This window comes from Erinaceus europaeus, chromosome 8, assembly GCF_950295315.1.
Source record: "Erinaceus europaeus chromosome 8, mEriEur2.1, whole genome shotgun sequence".
NCBI lineage: Eukaryota > Metazoa > Chordata > Mammalia > Eulipotyphla > Erinaceidae > Erinaceus > Erinaceus europaeus.
Genome location: NC_080169.1, coordinates 2,404,629 through 2,424,227, shown reverse-complemented (window position 1 = coordinate 2,424,227; position 19,599 = coordinate 2,404,629). Strand labels below are relative to the sequence as shown.

General features: G+C 45.3%; 1 protein-coding gene across 2 annotated transcripts in view; it reads left to right on the top strand.

The window, feature by feature from the left end:
• Positions 1 to 5,183: 5,183 nt before the first annotated feature.
• Positions 5,184 to 19,599, top strand: part of NT5C3A (5'-nucleotidase, cytosolic IIIA) — a 64,027-nt gene continuing 49,611 nt past the window's right edge. The window contains exon 1 of one of the 2 annotated variants that reach the window (XM_060195830.1): positions 5,184 to 5,357. In XM_060195830.1, the coding sequence (XP_060051813.1) occupies positions 5,220 to 5,357 (138 nt within the window). In that variant the 5' untranslated portion in view covers positions 5,184 to 5,219. The remainder of the gene's footprint in view (positions 5,358 to 19,599) is intronic. The other variant, XM_060195831.1, reaches the window with a different exon arrangement.

The window sequence follows — 19,599 nt, the reverse complement described above, 5'->3', positions numbered from 1 at the left end:
TTGGCTGGTACCTTTACGAGTGCTACGTAGGAGGAACCTTGAAACAAAGAATATGAGAGGAGACTCCTGACTTTCCTTGCCCTTACCGTGCCAATGCTCGATGCAGACTGCCTAGTTCCAATTGTTCCTCTCCACAGACTGTTCTGCTTTTTTCCTGATACAAACTGTTTTACAATTTATGTATCTTGAAACCAATGAATAAAAGGCAAAAAAAAACCAGAGGCCACTGCTACACTACACAGAGTCCTCCTTAAGGCTGTAGGTGAGTGTCACTCCAGACTGGAGTCTTGCGTGCTGTGGCTGTGTGACCTTTATGTGGTGTGGCATCACTGCTCCCCTGAAAACCACCTTTTAACTTTTTGTTTCTAAGAGTCTCACTACACCATCATGTAGACTTATGCAGCATGGGGCTTCACTCACTCATCACACCATCATGTAGACTATGCAGCATGGGGCTTCCCTCACTTATCACACCATCATGTAGGCTTATGCAGCATGGGGCTTCCCTCACTTATCACACCATCATGTAGACTATGCAGCACGGGGCTTCCCTCACTCATCACACCATCATGTAGGCTTATGCAGCATGGGGCTTCCTTCACTCATCAAACCATCATGTAGGCTTATGCAGCATGGGGCTTCCCTCACTTATCACACCATCATGTAGGCTTATGCAGCATGGGGCTTCCCTCACTCATCACACCATCATGTAGGCTTATGCAGCATGGGGCTTCCCTCACTCATCACACCATCATGTAGACTTATGCAGCATGTGGCTTCCCTCACTCATCACACCATCATGTAGGTTTATGCAGCATGGGGCTTCCCTCACTTATCACACCATCATGTAGGCTTATGCAGCATGGGGCTTCACTCACTCATCACACCATCATGTAGGCTTATGCAGCATGGGGCTTCCCTCACTCATCACACCATCATGTAGACTTATGCAGCATGGGGCTTCCCTCACTCATCACACCATCATGTAGGCTTATGCAGCATGGGGCTTCCCTCACTTATCACACCATCATGTAGGCTTATGCAGCATGGGGCTTCCCTCACTCATCACACCATCATGTAGGCTTATGCAGCATGGGGCTTCCCTCACTCATCACACCATCATGTAGACTTATGCAGCATGGGGCTTCCCTCACTCATCACACCATCATGTAGGCTTATGCAGCATGGGGCTTCCCTCACTTATCACACCATCATGTAGGCTTATGCAGCACGGGGCTTCCCTCACTTATCACACCATCATGTAGACTTATGCAGCATGGGGCTTCCCTCACTCATCACACCATCATGTAGACTTATGCAGCATGTGGCTTCCCTCACTCATCACACCATCATGTAGGCTTATGCAGCATGTGGCTTCACTCACTTATCACACCATCATGTAGGCTTATGCAGCATGGGGCTTCCCTCACTTATCACACCATCATGTAGGCTTATGCAGCATGTGGCTTCCCTCACTTATCACACCATCATGTAGGCTTATGCAGCATGTGGCTTCCCTCACTTATCACACCATCATGTAGGCTTATGCAGCATGGGGCTTCCCTCACTTATCACACCATCATGTAGGCTTATGCAGCATGGGGCTTCCCTCACTCATCACACCATCATGTAGGCTTATGCAGCATGGGGCTTCCCTCACTTATCACACCATCATGTAGACTTATGCAGCATGGGGCTTCCCTCACTTATCACACCATCATGTAGACTATGCAGCACGTGGCTTCCCTCACTCATCACACCATCATGTAGACTTATGCAGCATGGGGCTTCACTCACTCATCACACCATCATGTAGACTTATGCAGCATGGGGCTTCCCTCACTCATCACACCATCATGTAGGCTTATGCAGCATGGGGCTTCCCTCACTCATCACACCATCATGTAGGCTTATGCAGCACGGGGCTTCCCTCACTCATCACACCATCATGTAGGCTTATGCAGCATGGGGCTTCCCTCACTTATCACACCATCATGTAGGCTTATGCAGCATGTGGCTTCCCTCACTCATCACACCATCATGTAGACTTATGCAGCATGGGGCTTCACTCACTTATCACACCATCATGTAGACTTATGCAGCATGGGGCTTCCCTCACTCATCACACCATCATGTAGGCTTATGCAGCATGGGGCTTCACTCACTTATCACACCATCATGTAGACTTATGCAGCATGTGGCTTCCCTCACTCATCACACCATCATGTAGACTTATGCAGCATGGGGCTTCACTCACTTATCACACCATCATGTAGGCTTATGCAGCACGGGGCTTCCCTCACTCATCACACCATCATGTAGGCTTATGCAGCATGGGGCTTCCCTCACTCATCACACCATCATGTAGACTTATGCAGCATGGGGCTTCCCTCACTTATCACACCATCATGTAGGCTTATGCAGCATGGGGCTTCCCTCACTTATCACACCATCATGTAGGCTTATGCAGCATGGGGCTTCCCTCACTCATCACACCATCATGTAGGCTTATGCAGCATGTGGCTTCCCTCACTCATCACACCATCATGTAGGCTTATGCAGCATGGGGCTTCACTCACTTATCACACCATCATGTAGGCTTATGCAGCATGTGGCTTCCCTCACTCATCACACCATCATGTAGGCTTATGCAGCATGTGGCTTCCCTCACTCATCACACCATCATGTAGGCTTATGCAGCACGGGGCTTCCCTCACTCATCACACCATCATGTAGGCTTATGCAGCATATGGCTTCCCTCACTCATCACACCATCATGTAGACTTATGCAGCATGGGGCTTCCCTCACTCATCACACCATCATGTAGGCTTATGCAGCATGTGGCTTCCCTCACTCATCACACCATCATGTAGGCTTATGCAGCATGGGGCTTCCCTCACTTATCACACCATCATGTAGACTTATGCAGCATGGGGCTTCCCTCACTTATCACACCATCATGTAGACTTATGCAGCATGGGGCTTCCCTCACTTATCACACCATCATGTAGACTTATGCAGCATGGGGCTTCCCTCACTTATCACACCATCATGTAGACTATGCAGCACGTGGCTTCCCTCACTCATCACACCATCATGTAGACTTATGCAGCATGGGGCTTCCCTCACTTATCACACCATCATGTAGGCTTATGCAGCATGGGGCTTCCCTCACTCATCACACCATCATGTAGACTTATGCAGCACGGGGCTTCACTCACTCATCACACCATCATGTAGACTTATGCAGCATGGGGCTTCACTCACTTATCACACCATCATGTAGACTTATGCAGCATGGGGCTTCACTCACTCATCACACCATCATGTAGACTTATGCAGCATGGGGCTTCCCTCACTCATCACACCATCATGTAGGCTTATGCAGCATGGGGCTTCCCTCACTCATCACACCATCATGTAGGCTTATGCAGCATGGGGCTTCCCTCACTTATCACACCATCATGTAGGCTTATGCAGCACGGGGCTTCCCTCACTCATCACACCATCATGTAGGCTCTTCCATGTTGTTTACTGAGTTTGCGTCTTTTTTTTCCCCCATTTTGTTGCAGTTGCTGTTGTTGTCATAGCTGTTGCCATTGGATAGGACAGAGAGAAATCGAGAGAGGAAGGGAAAACAGAGGAGGACAGAAAGACAGACACCTGCAGACCTGCTTCACCGCCTGGGAAACAACCACCCTGCAGGTGGGGAGCCGGGGCTGGAACCAGAACCCTTAAGCAGGTCCTTGCACTTTGCACCACGTGCCCTTAACCCGCTGCACCACCGCCCAGCTCCTGAGCGCGCCTCTTTTTTAAGTTTGAATACTATCTCACTGCATGTATACGACATATTTCTTTTTTATTTATTTATTTATTTATTTTAATTTCAACCTGAGCACTGCTCAGCTCTGGTTTATGGTGATGCGGGGGATTGAACCTGGGACTTTGGAGCCTTAGACACGAGAGTTTCTTTGAATAACCATTATGTTATCTACCCCCGCTCTATATTTTTTTATTTAAAAATATGTATCTATTTGAATGACAGAAAGAAATTGAAAAGGAGTCTCCACTTCTCCTTCTCTTTCCCGGCTCCTGATGGAATTGGAATGTAGAGACCTCTGGTCATCTTCCCCTAACATTTCTCCCCCACTGGGAGTAAGGACCAAAAGTCTATTAAAAAAATTTCTTTTTATCTTTCCAGATAAGCTCTGGCTTTTGGTGGTGTGGGGGATTAAACCTGAGACGTCAGAGCCTCAGGCATGACGGCTGTTTCTATAACCATTATGCTAGCTATCCCTGCCATGGACCAAAAATCTTTATGGGGCGCAGAAGGTGGAAGTCTGGCTTCTGTAATTGCTTCTCCGCTGGACATGGGCGTTGGCAGGTGGATCCACACCCCGTCGCCTGCCCCGCTCTGGTCTTCCTTAGCTGAAAGAATTGAGAAATCCGAGTGCCGGGACACAGCTCCGCCCCTGCTGCTGCAAAGCTCCATCGCCCCCTAACCGTGCCCGGCCTTCCCGCAGCCCCTGCACAGCCCGGCCCCTCCCCTGCCCAGCCTGCCTCCAGCACATCCGGCCCTCTGTCCTGCCCAGCCTGCCTCCTGCACATCCGGCCCCTCCCCTGCCCAGCCTGCCTCCTGCACAGCCCGGCCCCTCCCCTGCCCAGCCTGCCTCCTGCACATCCGGCCCTCTGTCCTGCCCAGCCTGCCTCCTGCACAGCCCCGCCCCTCCCCTGCCCAGCCTGCCTCCTGCACAGCCCCGCCCCTCCCCTGCCCAGCCTGCCTCTTGCACAGCCCCGCCCCTCCCCTGCCCAGCCTGCCTCCTGCACATCCGGCCCTGTGTCCTGCCCAGCCCCACCCCCCGCCCCTGCAGGCTCCGCCCCCGCCCTTGCACAGCCCCGCCCCTTGTCGTGCACATCCGGCCCCTATGCTGCCCAACCCCGCCCCTTATATTACACAGCCCCGCCCCCTGCCCTAGCGAGCCCCGCCCCCTGCACAGCCCGTCCTCGGGGCGCTGGGTGTGGCTTCGGGCGGGGCGGGGCGGGGCTTCGGGTGGGGCGGGGCGGGGCTTCGGGTGGGGCGGGGCGGGGCTTCGGGCGGGGCTTCGGGTGGGGCGGGGCGGGGCTTCGGGCGGGGCGGGGCGGGGCTTCGGGCCCCGGAGCGGGTGTGCGCCTGAGCGGCGGCCGCCTGCCGGGTGCGCGGAGGATCCCGGCGGCGCCCATGGACCGCGCGGCCGTGGCCCGGGTGGGCGCGGTGGCGAGCGCCAGCGTGTGCGCCTTGGTGGCGGGGGCGGTGCTGGCCCAGTACATATTCACCTTGAAGAGGAAGACGGGGAGGAAGACCAAGATCATCGAGATGGTGAGCGCGCGGGGCCGCGGGGCGGGGTGTCCCTCGTGGCTGCGGCCGGGGGCGCGGGGACCCGCCTGCCCCGCCACCCGGCCCCGGGCCCGGCCGCGCGATGGGTGCGGGCTGGCGGTGCCCGGCTCCCGGCTCCCGGCTCCCGGCCTTTGTCTGCGTCTGAATCTGCAGACAGCCAGCAGGTGACTTGCAAACGTGCTGCCATCCTGCTGCTGCAAAACCCGTCTCTCCAGAAATGCTTTCTCCGTGTGTGTGTGTGTGCGCGCGCGCTTTGTGTGTGTGTGTGGTTTTTGCAACGTGTTTAGGATGACTTCCGTTGTAAATAGCTGCCAGTTCTTTTTCATTTTTTTTTTTATTACTAATGACTTGATGATTAATGGAAGCTATCAGGGGTACAGTTCCACCCAGTTCCCACCACCAGAGTTCCATGTCCCCTCCCCTCCACTGGAAGCTATTCTTTATCCCTCTAGGAGTATGGACCAAAGATTTTTTTTTTTCTTTGTTTTTATCACCAGAGCACTGCTCAGCTCTGGCTTATGGTGGTGCGGGACGGCTGATGGAACGTGTGTCTTTGGAGCTTCAGGCCTGAGAGTCTCTTTGCATAAGGACTCTGCTATCTACCTCTGCCCTGCCTGGCTTTTGTAATTGCTTCTCCACTGGACGTGGGTGTTGGCAGTTGCATCCGTAACCACAGCCTTTCCCTAGTGGGGTAGGGCTCTGGGAAGGCGGGGTTCACACTGGTGAGGTGAATCCTCTGCCCAGGGTTCTGGGGCACCTTGAGGAGGTGAATAGGCGCCATTTCTGGAGTAAATGGTGAAGAGAAGTCAGCTAACTCAGTGGGTGTTCAGAATGATTTGTTTTGTATTCAACCTTTTTTTTTTCTTGTTTCCCAGAACTTCGAAAAAATAATAATACACTTGGTTTTCCCACCTAGCGAAAGCTAGATAAAATCGGAAATACACATCTAAGCTAATAAGATACAAGAGTTTTTGCTAGTTTAGATGTGTATTTATGATTTTATCTAGTGTTTTAGAAATTCCACTGGGAGAGTGTGTGTAGATAGCATAATGGTTATGTGAACAGATTCTCCTGCCTGAGACTCCTTAGTCCCAAATTCAATCCTCCACACCACCATAAGCCAGAGCTGTGCAGTGCTCTGGTAAAGAAAGAAAGAAAGAGAGGGAAAGAAAAAAATTCCACTGGAAGAACATTACAAATAACATTTGTCCTAAAGTTGGAAATATATATATATATATATATATAGAGAGAGAGAGAGAGAGAGAGTTGAAAAAAAATATATATATATAGAGAGAGAGATGGGTGAAAGCCACTGGTCAATAGCAGTCACCCAGAATTTTTTTCTAATGAATTTCTGGACTGCACGATCCTGGTGCTATGCTCCCTGGTGTACAACTGGTGTCACATGCCTATGGCAAGCTAATTCACAATTTGATACTGCAGTAACTCGCTTTACATGTGCGTATGTATACTTAACGTTATTTTAATTCTGATTGGAAGGTGTTTGCACCCTGCATATATAGATTTTTTTTTAAAAAAAGATTTTATTTATTCATGAGAAAGGTAGGAGGAGAGAAAGAACCAGATATCACTCTGGTACATGTGCTGCCGGGGATTGAACTCAGGACCTCATGCTTCAGAGTCAGTGCTTTATCCACTGTGCCACCTCCTGGACCACCTTGCATATAGCTTTTAATAGGAAAAAAGTCCAAAGAGTTTTATGCTTCTAACTTGCAGCTTTAATAAGTTACTTTAAGTGGTATGATTTGATCGGAAGTTTGAAAACCTGAAATCATCCATTCATCTCCTTTCATAGTGTTTTTTCAAAGGACAAGCTGCAGCAGCTTAGAGAAGTGTGCACATCTGTGGATGTCCTGAAGCTCCAGCTGATAGCTGGTAGTGGGCTCAGAGTTAACTGCCTAACCAAAGGGAATCAATCTATTTATAGCGTGCTTGGAAAACCAGTGCCATCTGGCACGGGAGATCTGCACCACTCACTTTAAGAGTTTATTCAAGAGACTGGGGGGCAGGGGAGTTGCAAAGAGCTGAAACTGTAAGGTCAAAGATAAGCAGAAGGGGGACATTTGGCAGTGGCACCCCTGGTTAAGGGCACACATTACTATGTTCAAGGACCTGGGTTTAAGCACCCCTCCCCCCCCTCACCAGGGGTGAAGCTGGTCTGCAGCTAGCTTTCTGTCTCCCTATCTTCTGTCTCCTCTGGATTTCTCTCTCTCTTTATTTTTTAAATTATATTTATTTGATAGAGACTGCAAGAAATAGAGAGGAAAGGGGGAGACATAGAGGGAGAGAGGCAGAGAGGCACCTGCAGCCCTACTTGACCACTCACAAAGTTTTCCCCCTGCAGGTGGGGACCAGGGACTTGAACCTGGGTTCTTGCACATTGTAACATGCACATTCAGCCAGGTGTGCCACCACCACCACCACTACCAGCCCCCCATGACTCTCTATTCAATAAAAGCAAAACAAAATCAGAGGAAGCCAGTCTGAAGACCTGCTTGAGGGGCCAGGTGGTGGCACACCTGGTTAAGCATGTGCATCATAGTATATAGAGACCTGGGTTCAAAGCTCTACTTCTCACCTCCACAGGAAAAGCTTCAAAAGTGGTGAAGCATTACAGCAGGTATTTCTCTCCCTCTCTACCTCTCTCCCCTCCCAGTTTCTCTGTCTCTGTCCAAAATAAATAAATATTTTAAAAAGAGAAATGTTTGAGATGGTCAGGGATAAAAACTATTTCATGCAGTTTGTATTTCTTTCCTAGCAAATCTGGGTATGACTGTCCCCTGAGACTATCTGACAACCAGCTGTATTTAGTAGAACTAGTTTGGGAAGACTTAATTTTGTTTATTATCTTTATTTATTTATTGTAACGTGCATTCAACCAGGTGCAGCACCACCTGGCCCCGACTTATTTGTTGTATAGAGACAGTCAGAAATTGAGAGGGAAGGGGGGATAGGAAGAGAGACACCTGCAGCCCTGCTGTTTGCATAACCATTATGTAATCTACCCCCCAGCCCTGCTTCACCACTTGTGAAGCTTTCCCCCTGCAGGTGGGGACCAGGGTCCATGTGCGCTGTGATGTGTGCACTTGACCAGGCCCACCACTGCCTGGCCTCACTTTTGTTTATTTATTTATTTTAACCAGAGCACTATCCAGCTCTGGCTTACGGTGGTACAGGGGACTGAACCTGGGACTTCAGAGCCTCAGGCATGAGAGTCTCTTTGCATAACCATTATGTAATCTACCCCCCACCCGTTTGATAGGTCAGAGAATATTAAGAGGGGATAGGAGATAGAGAGAAAATGGGAGGTAGATAGCATAATGGTTATGCAAAGAGTCTCTCATGCCTGAGGCCCCAAAATCCCAGGTTCAGTCTCCCACGCCACCATAAACCAGAGCTGAATAGTACTCTGTTTGGGGGGGCGGGGAAAGAGACCAAGCAGTGGTGCACCCAGTTGCCCTTGTTCACTCCATGTGATAGAGACACTTCATGAAGAAGAAGATGAGCAGTGAAGCAGGTCTGTAGGTGTGTCTTTCTCTTCCTTCTCTATCTCCCCCTCCTCTCTCAATTTCTCTCTGTCCTAGCCAATGAAATGGAAAAAATAGCCTCCAGGAGCAGTGGATTCATAGTGCAGGCACTGAAACCCAGCAGCCCTGGAGGAAAAAAAAAAAATAGAGGCACAGAAACCCATAAGTAGGAATAGAGTAGATGAGAATGGGGACCTCAGGGTGGAAGGAAGTGTGGACATCTATTTTAGGTATGTGTCTAGGGGCCTGTGACTTATATTTAATAGCTAACATGGTGTTGGGCAAAAACATTGTCTGGGAAGATGGTATCACAGTCGACAAAGGGCTAGAAAGTTAGATCAGGGCAGAGAGCTGCTCCCAATCTTGAACAGAATATATTAATTAACTATTTAGTCTATGAATTAACTGTTTAGCCCGTCCACCTGACCCGGGGCTCATGTCTATTCCTAATTAGCACAGGAGCCTGTGTGCCCTCTGAGTCCCTGTCAGTCTGAGCTCACAGTCCATGGTCACAGCTGGGAACATTCTAGGCTGCTCTCATGTCAGGCCCCGTCTTCCTTAAATGTTGAGTCAGCTGACCCAGCCTCCCTTCAGAGAGTAGGGCAGTGAAGGCATGTTCTTTTTCTTTTCTTTTTCTTTTTTTAATAGAGACCTTGAGAAATTGAGAAGGGAGTGGGGAGAAATAAAAAGGGAGTAAGAGAGACATCTGCAGCCCTGCTTCACCATTCATAAAACTTACCTCCTGCAGGTGGGGACCAGGAGCTTGAACCCAGTTCCTTGTGTCCTGTAATGTGAGCTCTTAACCAGGTGCCCCACAGCCTGGCCCCTAGGTATGTTCTTATAAGCATGGAGATATGGTAAAAATCAGTAGGGTTTCCAATAGCAAGTATCAGAAAGTCTGGGGTCAGGAAACTCTTCAACAAAATATGAGTCAATCAGCTACTAGTCAAGTAGAAATCTCCATAAAAAAGTTAACACAAATAAAGTGCTTAGAAAGTATTTGGCTACTAGAGGGAAAGATAGAAACAGCCTGGGGGTATGGATCCACCTGCCAACACCCATGTATTTACTTATTTATTTATTTTTTTAAAAAAGGAGACATTAACAAAACCATAGGACAAGAGGGGTACAACTCCACACAGTTCCCACCACCAGAACTCCGTATCCCCTCCACTCCCCTGATAGCTTTCCTATTCTTTATCCCTCTGGGAGTATGGACCCAGGGTCATTGTGGGATGCAGAAGGTGGAAGGTCTGATTGCTTCCCCGCTGAACATGGGTGTTGGCAGGTGGATCCACACTCCCAGCCTGTCTCTCTCTTCCCCTAGTGGGGCAGGGCTCTGGAGAAGCAGAGCTCTAGGACACATTGGTGGGGTTGTCTGTCCAGGGAAGTCTGGTCGGCATCTTGCTAGCATCTGGAACCTGGTGGCTGAAAAGAGAGCTAACATATAAAGCCAAACAAACTGTTGACCAATCATGGACCTAAAGGCTGGAATAGTGCAGATGAAGAGTTGGGGGGATACTCACTGCAGACTCTTGTGTACTTTTGCTTTCAGGTAAAGATTTTGCCCTAGTTTATGGACATGTGTGAACATATGCTGTATCTCACGGGACCTGGTCTATATCTAGGTTTTGAGACTTTGTTAGAAAGTGAACCTCCTGGGATGGAATTAGAGAATACTATGAAAGGAAAGGTCTCACCCGAGTGATGAAGCTGAAGGGTTGTCATTCCACACCTGAAGTCTCTGGACACAGTCTGAAGTGAAGCATGCTGGGGTGGCACTCGTTGTGTTGATTAGGTTGGGATCAGCGGATGCAATATTATTTGATATCCATTGAGAGAAGCATGCAGGAAAGTGTGCTCCACCCTAGGGTTCCAGGACTGGGGGAAATATAGGCTCTGTAGTGGAAATATGAGGTTCCTGCTGTCTTAGGGTTCAAGAAGACAATGTATAGTTATTGTTATCATCACATTGTTTGGTAATTGGGTTAACTTGGAAAAATCCCTTTGTTAGGGTTTGCTGTATAATACCCAACATCACCATAATTCATGTCCTTTGATATTACTTGTATATAGTTGTGTCACCAGTTGCTTCTGTTCTCCCTAGTCTAGGTTTTTGAGAGAATCAACATATCAAAGACTCAGCCTATGTATTAAAAAGATTCAGTCTGTGCTTTAAAAAGTTTGAGACATACAATCAATTTTTCCCCTCTCATATTAATTAAATAGTGATTTATATGACTACAAATTAATAGGAGTATATATAAACAACATTCCCACCACCAAGAGACTGTGTCCCATCCCACCCACCGCTGCCCCGGAACCCAAATGTCCACCCTCCCCCTCACCACAGGGGTTTTTACTTTGGTGCCCTACTCCAGATTTAGTCAGATCCTGCTTTTAGTTTCTCTTTCTGTTCTTCTTTCTCAGTGTCTGTTGATGAGTGGGATCATCCCATACTCATCTTTATCTTTCTGACTTAGCTCACTTAACATAATTCCTTCTAGCTCTGTCCAAGATGGGTCAGAGAAGGTGGGTTCATTGTTCCTAATAGCTTCATAGTATTCCATTGTGTATATGTACCACAGCTTTCTCAGCCACTCATCTGTTGTTGGGCACCTGGGTTGCTTCCAGGTTTTAGCTGTTATGAATTGTGCTTCTGTGAACATAGGTGTACAAATATCTTTTTGGTTGGGTGTAATGTAGTCCTTGGGGTATATCCCCAGGAGAGGAATTACTGGGACATAGGGAAGGTCCACTTCTAGCCTTGTGAGAGTTCTCCAGACTGCTCTCCACAGAGGCTGGACCAGTTTACATTCCCACCAGCAGTGCAGAAGGGTTCCTCTGTCCCCACAGCCTCTCCAGCATTTGTTGCTGCTGTCCTTTTTGATGTATGCCATTCTCACAGGGGTGAGGTGGTATCATTTCTCTGACAGTCAGTGACCTGGAGCAGTTTTTCATGTGTTTGTTAGCCTTTTGGATCTCTTCTGTAGTGAGTCTTCTCTTCATATCCTCTGGCCATTTTTGGATGGGGTCATTTGCTTTTTTGTTGCTAAGTTTGCTGAGCTCTTTGTATATTTTGGTGATTAGTCTCTTGTCTGATGTACGGCATGTGAGGATCTTCTCCCATTCTGGGAGGGCTCTCCTTGTTTGTGTCATGGTTTCTTTGGTGTCTTGTTTTTAAATGAGGTGCTGAGGATTGAACTGCAAGTCTCATGCATGCAAGGCTTGTATTCTGTTGCTGAGTCACCCCAGTTCATGGAAATAGCATTTTTCTAAAAATACTTATTCCCTTTTGTTGCCCTTGTTGCTTTTATTGTTGTAGTTATTATTGTTGTTGTTGTTGTTATAGATGTTGTGGTTGGTCAGGACAGAGAGAAATAGAGAGGAGGGGAAGACTGAGGGAGAAAGATAGACACCTGTAGACCTGCTTCACCGGGAAATAGCATTTATTATAATTTACTTATATTCTTTTTTATTGTTATTAATTTATAAAATAGAAAATATCGGGCAGGGGTAGATAGCATAATGGTTATGCAAAGAAACTCTCATGCCTGAGGCTCTGAAGTCCCAGGTTCAATCCCCTGTACCACCACCATAAACCAGAGCTGAGCAGTGCTCTGATAAAATATATATATCGACAAGACCATAGGATAAGAGGGGTACAATTCCGTACATTTCCCACCACCAGAGCTCCACACCTATTCCCTCCCTTGAATGTTTTCCTATTCTTTATCCCTCTGGGAGCATAGATCCAGGGTCATTATGGGGTTCAGAGGTGGGAGTTCTGGCTTCTGGAATTGCTTCTCGCCTGAACATGGGCGTTGGCAGGTTGGTCCACACCCTCAGCCTGTTTCTATCTAGTGGGGCAGGGCTTTGGGGAGGTGAGGTTCCAGGGTACATTGGTGAGGTCCTCTATCAGAGGAAGTCAAGTTGGCATCATGGTAGCATTTGCAACTTGGTAGCTGAAAATGCATTAAGCTATAAAGCAGAACAAATTGTTTAATACCCAGGAACATAATGGCAAGAATATAGAAGGTAAGTTTTGGGAAAAGCTAGGAAGTCTATTTTAGGTATATTCCAAGGGGCCCGTGACTTTACTCATTTTTATCTGATCCCGACAGCTAACATGCAGGTGGGCCAAAGGTATTGTCTGGGGAGATGGTGTCAGAGTTGGAAATAGGACTAGAAAGCTGAATCAGGGAAGAGAGTAGCTCCCAAATTTGGGGAAAGTATATAAGTAGCATTTTATGGTGTATTTGTTGCTGTTGTTCTTTTTATTTGCTTGCTGTTTTGGGTCACTGCAAACTATTGTACACTCTTGCTTTAAGGAATACTACACAATGGAATACTACTCAGCTGTAAAAAATGGTGACTTCACCGTTTTCAGCCGATCTTGGATGGACCTTGAAAAAATCATGTTGAGTGAAATAAGTCAGAAACAGAAGGATGGCAACCCAGGTGTCCAACAACAGATGAGTGGCTGAGCAAGTTGTGGTCTATATACACAATGGAATACTACTCAGCTGTAAAAAATGGTGACTTCACCATTTTCAGCCGATCTTGGATGGACCTTGAAAATTTCATTCATGTTGAGTGAAATAAGTCAGAAACAGAAGGATTAATATGGGATGATCTCACTCTCAAGCAGAAGTTGAAAAACAAGATCAGAAAAGAAAACACAAGTAGGACCTGAACTGGAATTGGCATATTGCACCAAAGTAAAAGACTCTGGGGTAGGTGGGTGGGGAGAATACAGGTCCAAGGATTCAGAGGACCTAGTGGGGGTTGTATTGTTAAATGGGAATCTGGGGAATGTTATGCATGTACAAACTATTGTATTTACTGTTGAATGTAAAACATTAATTCCCCAATAAAAAATAAATAAATAAAAATAAAGGTATAAGGATCCTAGTTCAAGCCCCCTGGTTCCCCACCTGCAGGGGAGTCGCTTCACAGGCGGTGAAGTAGGTCTGCAGGTGTGTATCTTTCTCTTCCCCTCTCTGTCTTCCCTCCTCTTTCCATTTCTCTCTGTCCTATCCAACAATGATGACATCAGTAACAACAATAATAACTACAACAACAATAAAAAAAAAAGGGCAACGAAAGGGAAAATAAAATAATTTTTAAAAAAATCCGTGTTGAGACTGTTAAGAGAGGCAGAGACTGAGATGTCAACGCCTGCTTCGTGGGTCATCACTGTCACACAGGTGTTTTGCTTGTTGTAGTCATTAACTTTTTTTTGTTTTTTTAAATATTTATATTTATTTATTTATTTATTTACTTATTTTTACCAGAGCACTGCTCAGCTCTGGCTTATATGGTGGTGCAGGGGATTAAACCTGGAACTTTGGAGCCTCAGACATGAGAATTTCTTTGCATAATCTTTATGCTATCTGCCCCTGCCCAAGACTTCAACTTTTCAGGCCGACCTTTTTATTTGTTTTGATTTTACCAGAGCACTGCTCAGCTCTGTCTTATGGTGATCCTGGGAATTAGACCTAGGGCTTAGAGCCTCAGGCATGAGAATCTTTTTGCATAATCATAATACTGTCTCCCCCACACACCCCCAGCTAGGAAAAAAAAAAAAAAAGGGAGAGGCAGAGTGAGAAAGGGAAAGACATTGCAGCACTAGGGCTTCCTCCCCTGTTCTGGGGTCAGGATGGACCGTGTCAGCCACCAGCCACCGTCTTACTAGGTGAGCTAACTTGCTGGCTATCACAAAGGCCTTTTGTTTGTTTCTTTGTTTTAATATTTTTTAATTTAAATTCTTTTTCTATCTTTTTAAAAAATTATTTATTGGGGAATTAATGTTTTGCATTCAACAGTGAATACAGTAGTTTGCACATGCATAACATTTCCCAGTTTTCCATATAACAGTACAACCCCCACTAGGTCCTCTGTCATCCTTCTTGGACCTGTATTCTCCCCCGCATCCCCCCATACACACACACCCCAGAGTCTTTTACTTTGGTGCAATATGCTTTTTTTTTTTAAACCAGAGCACTGCTCAGCTCTAGCTTATGGGGGGGGGGGGGATTGAGCCTGGTACTTTGGAGCCTCAGGCACAAGAATCTCTTTGCATAACCATTATGCTATCTAGCCTACCCAATTTAAATTCTTTTTTTTTTTTTAAGATTTTATTTATCTATGAGAAATATAGGAGGAGAGAAAAAGAACCAGACATCACTCTGGCACATGTGCTGCCAGGGATTGAACTCAGGACCTCATGCTTGAGAGTCCAGTGCTTTGCCACTGCAGCACCTTCCAGACCACACTTTAAATTCTTCTTAAAATTCTTTTTGTTATCTTTCTTTATTGAATAGAGACAGACAGAAATCGAGAGGGGAGGGAGAGGTAGGGAGGGAGAGAGACACCTGCAACCCTGCTTCACCACTCATAAAGCTTTCCCCCTGCAGGTGGGAACCAGGGCTCGAACCCGGGTCCTTGCGCACTGTAACATGTGTGCTCAACCAGGTGCACCACCACCTAGCCCTTCACATTCTGTGTCATTTCTGTGTCTCTCGACTTTTATTCTGTGTCAGTGCTTAGATGTACTACCTTTTAGGATCTTTTAAAATTTTCTCAGTTTGTTTTGTGATTGCTGAATTCTTGTGGCATTTCCTAATAATAGCTTGCAATCTGCTGGGTTGTTGGAAAAGTCATAACATGTTTTTCTTTTTTTTTTTTAAACCAGAGCACTGATCAGCTTTGGCTTATGGTGGTGCGGGGGATTGAACCTGGGACTTTGGAGCCTCAGGCATGAGAGTCTGTTTGCATAACCATTATGCTATCTACCCCTGCCCATAACGTGTTTTTCTATGAGAAAATGTGTCATGACCCACCACAAATAGGACATATATCAAAACACTCTAAAACTCTACAAGAATGGCGTTAAAATATCTTCAATCTTGATATCAATAAATATCAATGGCCTGAATTCACCTATTAAAAGACACAGAGTAGGAAGATGGATCAGAAAACACAACCCAACAATATGCTGTCTACAGGAAACTCACCTAACTCAACAAGACAAACACAGACTTAAAGTGAAAGGATGGAAAACTATCATACAAGCCAATGGCCCACAAAAAAGGGCAGAAACAGCTATTCTCATATCTGACATGATAGACTTTAAAATAGATAAGATTAAAAAAGATAGGAATGGACACTACTTAATGCTAGAGGATCAGTCAATCAAGAGGGCTTAACAATTATTAACATCTATGCACCCAATGAGAAGCCATCTAAATACATCAAACTTCTACTGAAAGAGCTACAGCAATATATTAACAGTAACACAATCATAGTAGGGGACTTCAACACCCCACTCTCTCAACTTGACAGATCATCCAGGCAGAAAATCAATAAAGACATAAGGGAGCTAAATGAAGAGACAGATAAACTAGAACTATTGGACATTTTCAGAGTCATTCATCCCAAGAAACTGGAATACACATTTTACTCCAATCCACATGGGTCATTCTCAAGGATAGACCATATATTAGGCCACAAAGACAGCATCAGCCAATCCAAGAGCATTGAAATCATCCCAAGCATCTTCTCAGACCACAGTGGAATTAAACTAACACTTAACAATCAACAAAAGATTAGTAACAGTCCCAAAATGTGGAAGCTCAACAGTACACTTCTTAACAACTTCTGGGTCAAAGAGGAAACCAAGGAAGAAATCAAAATGTTTCGAGAGTTCAATGAAAATGAAGACACAAGCTATCAAAATATTTGGGACACAGCTAAAGCAGTCCTAAGAGGGAAGTTCATAGCTATACAAGCACACATTAGGAAACAAGAAAAGGCACAAATAAACAGCCTGATTGCACATCTTAAAGACCTAGAAGAAGAACAACAAAGGAACCCTAAAGCAACCAGAAGGACAGAAATCACTAAAGTTAGGGCAGAAATAAATAACATTGAGAATAGGAAAACCATACAAAAGATCAATGAAAGTAAATGTTGGTTCTTCGAAAGAGTAAACAAAATTGACAAACCTTTAGCCAGACTCACAAAACAAAAAAGGGAGAAGACCCAAATAAATCGGATAGTAAATGAACGAGGAGATATCACAACAGACACTGCAGAAATTCAACATATCATGCGAGGCTTCTATGAACAACTATATGCCACCAAACTAGAGAACCTGGAAGAAATGGACGATTTCCTAGATACCTACCAATTTCCAAAACTAAGTCAAGAGGAAGTGGATAACATGAACAGGCCCATCACAGCTAATGAAATTGAAACAGTTATCAAAAATCTTCCCAAAAATAAAAGTCCTGGACCAGATGGTTTTACAAATGAATTCTACAAAACCTTCAAAGAAGAACTAATACCTCTACTTTTAAAAGTCTGCCAGAAGATTGAAGACACTGGAATACTCCCTGCCAGCTTCTATGAAGCCAACATCACCCTGATACCAAAAGCACACAGGGACACAACCAAAAAAGAAAACTACAGACCAATATCTCTGATGAACACAGATGCGAAAATATTGAACAAAATTCTAGCCAACCGGATACAGCAATATATCAAAAAGATTGTTCATCATGACCAAGTGGGGTTTATCCCAGGCATGCAAGGTTGGTTTAATATACATAAATCAATCAATGTGATCCACCACATCAACAAAAGCAAGACCAAAAACCACATGGTCATATCAATAGATGATCAATAGATGCAGAGAAAGCCTTTGACAAAATACAACATCCCTTTATGATCAAAACACTACAAAAAATGGGAATAGATGGAAAATTCCTCAAGATAGTGGAGTCTATATATAGCAAACCTACAGCCAACATCATACTCAATGATAAAAAACTGGAAGCATTTCCACTCAGATCAGGTACTAGACAGGGCTGCCCACTATCACCATTACTATTCAACATAGTGTTGGAAGTTCTTGCCATAGCAATCAGGCAGGAGCAAGGAATTAAAGGGATACAGATTGGAAGAGAAGAAGTCAAACTCTCCTTATTTGCAGATGACATGATAGTATACATGGAAAAGCCTAGGGAATCCAGCAAGAAGCTTTTGGAAATCATCAGGCAATACAGTAAGGTGTCAGGCTACAAAATTAACATTCAAAAGTCAGTGGCATTCCTCTATGCAAACACTAAGTTAGAAGAAATTGAAATCCAGAAATCAATTCCTTTTACTATAGCAACAAAAACAATAAAATATCTAGGAGTAAACCTAACCAAAGAAGTGAAAGACTTGTATACTGAAAATTATGAGTCACTACTCAAAGAAATTGAAAAAGACACAAAGAAGTGGAAAGATATTCCATGTTCATGGGTTGGAAGAATTAACATCATCAAAATGAATATATTACCCAGAGCCATCTACAAATTTAATGCTATCCCCATCAAGATCCCAAGCACATTTTTTAGGAGAACAGAAAAAAATACTACAAATGTTTATCTGGAACCAGAAAAGACCCAGAATTGCCAAAACAATCTTGAGAAAAAAGAACAGAACCGGAGGCATCACACTCCCAGATCTCAAACTGTATTATAGGGCCATTGTCATCAAAACTGCTTGGTACTGGAACATGAATAGACACACTGACCAGTGGAATAGAATTGAGAGCCCAGAAATGAGGCCCCACACCTATGGACATCTAATCTTTGACAAAGGGGCCCAGACTATTACATGGGGAAAGCAGAGTCTCTTCAACAAATGGTGTTGGAAACAATGGGTTGAAACATACAGAAGAATGAAACTGAATCACTGTATTGCACCAAATACAAAAGTAAATTCCAAGTGGATCAAGGGCTTGGATGTTAGACCACAAACTATCAGATACTTAGAGGAAAATATTGGCAGAACTCTTTTCCGAATAAATTTTAAAGACATTTTCAATGAAACGAATCCAATTACAAAGAAGACTAAGGCAAATATAAACCTATGGGACTACATCAAATTAAAAAGCTCTGCACAGCAAAAGAAACCACCACCCAAACCAAGAGACCCCTCACAGAATGGGAGAAGATCTTTACATGTCATACATCAGATAAGAGTTTAATAACCAACATATATAAAGAGCTTGCCAGACTCAACAACAAGACAACAAATAACTCCATCCAAAAATGGGGGGAGGACATGGACAGAATATTCACCACAGAAGAGATGCAAAAGGCTGAGAAACACATGAAAAAATGCTCCAAGTCTCTGATTGTCAGAGAAATGCAAATAAAGACAACAATGAGATATCACCTCACTCCTGTGAGAATGTCATACATCAGAAAAGGTAACAGCAGCAAATGTTGGAGAGGGTGTGGGGTCAAAGGAACCCTCCTGCACTGCTGGTGGGAATGTCAATTGGTCCAACCTCTGTGGAGAACAGTCTGGAGAACTCTCAGAAGGCTAGAAATGGACCTACCCTATGATCCTGCAATTCCTCTCCTGGAGATATCCTAAGGAACTCAACACATCCATCCAAAAAGATCTGTGTGCACATATGTTCTTGGCAGCACAATTTGTAATAGCCAAAACCTGGAAGCAACCCAGGTGTCCAACAACAGATGAGTGGCTGAACAAGTTGTGGTTTATATACACAATGGAATACTACTCAGCTGTAAAAAATGGTGACTTCACCGTTTTCAGCCGATCTTGGATGGACCTTGAAAAAATCATGTTGAGTGAAATAAGTCAGAAAC